The sequence below is a fragment of the Tarenaya hassleriana genome, unplaced genomic scaffold (assembly GCF_000463585.1).
Source record: "Tarenaya hassleriana unplaced genomic scaffold, ASM46358v1 Cleome1, whole genome shotgun sequence".
NCBI classification, from domain to species: Eukaryota; Viridiplantae; Streptophyta; class Magnoliopsida; order Brassicales; family Cleomaceae; genus Tarenaya; species Tarenaya hassleriana.
The window spans coordinates 2,656,649-2,662,406 of NW_010960187.1; the positions used below are offsets into that span (position 1 = coordinate 2,656,649).

Below are 5,758 nucleotides of genomic sequence, written 5' to 3' on the forward strand. Positions count from 1 at the left end.
TATAATTTTATATTATTGGATTAGGTTTTGTATATCCAAATCAATAATATTTTCCCATAAACGGGCCTAACTAACACATTATATCAGGGCTGGGCCCAAAATATGGTCCAGAAGAAGCCCATTGTGCCCTCGTTTTCTTTTTATTTACAATTACAAATTCGCCATTTTCACATGAAACCGCTTTCTTTTTGTCCAATGAAAATATGATAATATGAAAAACGCAGAGACAATGAAATGAGGATAACGCTATGAACAAATCTTTACACACTCAAATAACGTACCATTAAAAAAAAAAAAGATTCTTATTGAAACCTTATAAATTTGGAACCAAACTCAAATCTTATTTAAACCGTTATATAGAAAAAGAATCTTATAAATTTAATTTAAAATGATTCCCCTCTAAACGATTAGACCGATTTCACATTTGCACCGACTTCATCACGCGTGGGTCCATATGTTTGGACTCGCCCACACTTCAGATCCAATTTTCAGTCATTGAAAAAATAAAACCTGAAATCAATTATTGTATCACATATTAATTTCAAAAACATTTAAATTCATTATCCCTCACGCTCATATTTTTATATACATCTATTTATTTAATAGTTGTTCTGCCTAGAGAATTAGGCTAATTACGATTTGAGAATAAATCATATGATTAGAATTTCTATTTTTCTCTTCAATTTGATGTTAGAATTCGGACCGAATAATACACTTTACATCATTTTTTTATTTGAGTTATCAAAATTGAGTTTATAATTATTTTATAATTTTACGATAGATCATTTTAGTCATAAATTCATAAAATAATTGATATTCGGAATTTATGGATGACGAATTGAAAATCGAATCCTAAACTTCTAAATTTAAACGATTCGAATTTGAAATCTAATACTTCAAATTCTTACTCACCCAATCATGGTTGACAACCAAATAAATTAAATTATGATTATCCATTTAAAAAATACAAATTATTGTGTTGAAAACTAAATAAATCTAATTATGATTAATCAATTTAAAAGAGTTTAAATTGTGAAGACAGGACAATTTAGCATTTGTCTTTTTTTTTAACCAAATCCAAAACAATACGACAAAAAAAACATCGGAAACCAAAACTCAAACATCAAAACAAGTGACCACTCAAGTTGTTGACTTTAGTAACATCGAACTCTCTCGGTTTCACCGTTTTATTATGACAACTCCGTAGAATCCCCGTCGATCTCGATTTCCTCAGCCTCGCCGTCGCCGCCGAACTTTTTCCGGCCACTAAGCTCCGAATCACAACCACCGTTTGCTCGCCCTCCACGTGGCATGGCTCCGGCCCCACCGACCTCGACCTCATCACCCTATTCCGCCGCCGGAGTGGCCGCGGCGGCTCCGGCGGTTGCGCCACCGTCGACACCTTCTCTTGACTCTCTTCCAACACGAAAACGTCCTCCGACAATTCCACGCGTCTCACGCGCTGCCGCAGGTTATTCCACACGCGCGGAACGTGAGATAACCGCCTCACTTGTTTCAAACACTCCACGGCCTCCGACATCTCCGGCCTCTTCTCCACTGTCGACCTAACGCACCGCGCGGCCAAAACACAAACCGCCCTGACCGCGGCGGGTGGCGGTGGCGGAAACGCGATTATCGGGTCGCAGACCGCTGCGTAATCGCCGCGTTTCATCAGCGGTAACGCCCAGTCGACGACAGAAGATGGGCTGTAGTTCAAATCGATCGCGTTTCGGCCGCTGATGATCTCAAGCAACAAGATCCCGAAGCTAAAGACGTCGGATTTCACCGTCAGATCCGCCGGAGCAAGATAGGACGGATCTAAGTATCCAATTGTCCCTGCCGGGGGAGTGCGTTTCACGCGCTCGTCCTCGGAACGTGGACTCAACGCGAGCCCGAAATCCCCCAGTCGCGCGTTTCCACCACCGTCGATTAGAACGTTCGACGACTTTACGTCGCGATGGATCACCGGAGGCTCGGCGGAGTGAAGCGCGTGGACCGCACGAGCCACCTGGAGCGCGTGTTTCATCCTCCGGTTCCAACTGGCCGGTTTAGAAGCTAAACCGGGTCGGTGTAAAATCTCGTGGAGCGAACCGTTGGGCATGAACTCGAATACCAAGAGCTTCGTGTCTCGCTTCTGGTCAACGCAGAAACCGATGAGGTTGACCAGTCTGGGGTTCTTGATCCGGGAGAGGATCTCGATCTCGTGGTCCACCTGAGAGTTGTCTCCGCCACCGCCGATGCATTTTCCCGCGGCGGAGGTTCTCTTGACGGCGGCGATGAGCTTGCCCCCGTCAAGGACGGCCTTGTAGACGCTCCCGTAGCTGCCTTTTCCGAGGAAGTTATCGGCGGAGAACCCATTTGTCGCGGCGGCCAGTTCATCGAACGTGAACCGTCGAACCGTCTCTTCGGTGTCGGCGGAGGTGGGATTTTTCCGGCAGTGCTTTAGACGCCGGCGGCGGTCCCAGTTGTAGGGATCACAAGCGGCAATGGCGGATTCAGCATTGCAGGAGAGATAGCCCATGGACAAGAGAGAGAAAGATGGAAGAAGAGAGAAACAGAGAGAGAGAGAAGAACAAAATGGCCATGGAAGAAGAAGCAGAAGGAGAAGAAGAGGAATGAATAAAGTCTTAGGGTAACTGTTTTACAGCTTTGTTGCTAGAAAGCAAGAGAAAGGGCGTGTGAAACAATCATGTGTTCGAGTACTTTCTCTTGGCAAAAAAAAAAAAAAAGATTGCATGTGCTAATTTTGTGTTCACATATACGTATATATATATATATACGTATACGTACATGCGTGTGGGTTTTGAGTGTCATCAATCATTTCATTAATTTAGTGATGATTTCCAAGAGATTTGGAAATTATTTCCCCTTGGGGAACTTAGTGAACTCTTTTGCTCCATCATGTTTGGAGATGGATGTCGGGTTCGTATGAATATAGATAATCGTGTAATTTAAACTGATTATAATTATATATTAAACTAATTTTAAGTATTTAAATTAATTTATACATAAATTAATAAAAATGGTATTCATTTTATAGTTAAATTATCTCATAAAAATCAAACTATTTACATTTTTGATGGTATTATTAGTGATTTTCTGTAGTATGTTATTGTGTATATATAATCCCTACTTTTTTAGAAAACGTGCAACTTTGGGAGGGAATTTCTCGGGGATGGATCAAAGAAGTCCACTTTTGCCGCCGTTGGGATTTGACGGTTGTGAGTTCCTTCTCGTTCTCCTCATTCAAATCTTTAAATTGAATATCTTAAATATTTATTTTTTTATAAGAATTAATTAATGCCGTGGACCGACCTACCATTTATTTTATTTTTATTTGCCCGAGCATTTATTGAATTTGAATTCTTTACGCGTTCATAGTTTGATATATTAGCAAACTCGTTCCTCCGTGCCCATTCCTCAACAACTACATATACAACTGTAATTAAAGAACTTAAAACAAGGGTCAATATATAATATATATATATATAATACAATTGTTCACATTTAATTTTCACGTTTTTACGCCAACCATATCCAGCCAATAGAATGGAGCAGAAAAAATTCTAAAACTTTTATGTTTTATCTTTTTTTCAACAAATCCGTAATTAGAGATTCGTCGAAGAGATTGTAAACTCGATATTTCAGATTTTGCTAGTTTAGATTTTTTTTTTATTTCTGAGAAATGACAATCATTGATTATTTGTTAGGTTCGGTTTAATTTAGAATGAGAATCATAACCACAACCAAAACCGAATATAATAATTATGTTATCGAGCTCCAATAGCTAATTAATAAACAGTGCCGGAATACCAAATTACCCTTGATTTCGTTTAACCACGGAACTCACAATGAACGCATCTCTTCCCACCCAAACCCTCTGTGTGCCCCAGAGGGTTCCCCTGTTTTCATCTCTTCCTCACTCGCATTTTCTTTTGAGAGCGATAAGTCATCTAATTTATATAAATTCCAACCCTCTGCAGCAGTATTATAACACGAGCTTGTATAAATTAAATGATCGATAGTCTACGTGTTTTATTTATATTATATTATATTATATATATATATATAAACACGTAGACTATAGATCATATACACAACAATAAATCAAAGCATTTAAAAAAGTGTGTCCCGCAAACAACCACCCACATGCAAAGCTCTCAAATCTCACGTGACTTAATTCGATTCAACATAATGAGTTATATGTCTAATTTAACTCATTTTCGATTACCATAATACATAGTATAAGATTCATTTATATATAGAGAGAGAGCCGCAGCCCAATATCGGGTGGCTCAAACGGTAAGTTCCTTTTCGTTTGAATCTCTATTTGGAGAAAAACATTTGCCTAAATTTTTTCAATCTTTTGCGAGATATAATTTGACCAAATGACCGATAAACTTATAGATTATTATATAGAGAGAAGGAGCCACATCCTAATAAGGAAGTAAACAAGTTGGTGAGGATACTACATAATCTCATGTCACTTCCCAAAATGCGCCAACGGACCACATGCACTCACATGCCACAAACAAACGCACAAACAACACAATCCATATATGATAGCCGTATCTACCTATAGATTGATTCATATCACATTGGGTGAGAAGTAATTACAATCCATAAGTTAAAACAATTACTTTTTATTCAAGCTGCAATTGCGGATTTTGAATAATATATAAGAGTTTCAATATATAGTTTATAATCCAATCTGAGTAGTTCAACCGGTGAAACGGATGTGCAAAACGTCTATCCCGTCCCGAGTTCGAAACCTAGACTGGGAAGAGAACGTATAATTCAAATCACATGGCTAGCTTCCGACCCCGAGATTAGTCTGGCTTCGGCCCAAAAAACCCGGTTACCCAAAAACAAATAAAGTTTAAACATTAATGTAATATATTTTCATATTTTAGGTAGGTCGAATTCGGATACATCCAAAAATTAAAGAGAGACGTGTTATATTTTAAAATACGGAATTAATCATTTTTTTAGTTACTAATTTTTTTTTATATTTATTAGAAATTAAAATAATAAATATACTATTCATACGAATTCGTATTGGGATTCGATCGTAAATTTATTAGTAACCAACCAATGGGCCTGTGGGCCTGTTTAGTTTAGTTAGATATTTTAACAGATAGATGGGTGTGTGTGACTGTGAACTGTCTTGAATTTGATTTCGATTTCGATGTATTTTTACGAGCACTTTGCTTGTGATTAAAAAACAAAGGTCGTTAATCTTTAATTAGTATCACTTAATCCGACATTAAGTCCAAACATGTCCCGGTGGAGACCGAATAAGAAGCATTTACTATCGGTCGGTCCATAGATATAGAATCTCATTCTGCATAACAGATAAATAATATAATTAATTAATCAAACATGTTTAGCATAAAGGGTAAGTGTTATTACAAGGCTCAAAATTATATAATGTTGTCAAATCAAATATTCCCACTAGACCATTCCACTAACCATCCACTATTTAATCCAATAAATCAAAAGACTTTTTCACGCACTTAATTTCTTGACCAGAAAATATATGAGAAAACAAAATATAAAAAGCATTATTTGACTTACAACTCGTGATTCATAACCCAAAAAAACTCATCTTTATATCATTATATATATATATATATATATAATATCGTTTGTAAAATTAATTAGAAACCTCATCAAGAAGCTTGTATCTCTTAGCCTTGTTCCGAAACTTAGCCTTTAATATCACTTTGCCCCGAATCTCACTTGAACTCTCTTCCGA

General features: G+C 37.5%; 2 protein-coding genes across 3 annotated transcripts in view; both read right to left on the minus strand.

The window, feature by feature from the left end:
* Positions 1-995: 995 nt before the first annotated feature.
* LOC104806770 (serine/threonine-protein kinase-like protein At1g28390) lies at positions 996-2,915 on the minus strand. Its single transcript, XM_010531832.2, has one exon. The coding sequence runs from the start codon at positions 2,519-2,521 to the stop codon at positions 1,124-1,126; it is 1,398 nt and encodes a 465-aa protein (XP_010530134.1). The 5' UTR covers positions 2,522-2,915; the 3' UTR covers positions 996-1,123.
* A 2,625-nt stretch (positions 2,916-5,540) lies between these two features.
* Positions 5,541-5,758, minus strand: part of LOC104806779 — a 1,371-nt gene continuing 1,153 nt past the window's right edge. The window contains exon 3 of one of the 2 annotated variants that reach the window (XM_010531844.2): positions 5,541-5,758. In XM_010531844.2, coding sequence (XP_010530146.1) covers positions 5,657-5,758 — 102 coding nt within the window. In that variant the 3' untranslated portion in view covers positions 5,541-5,656. The other variant, XM_019202412.1, reaches the window with a different exon arrangement.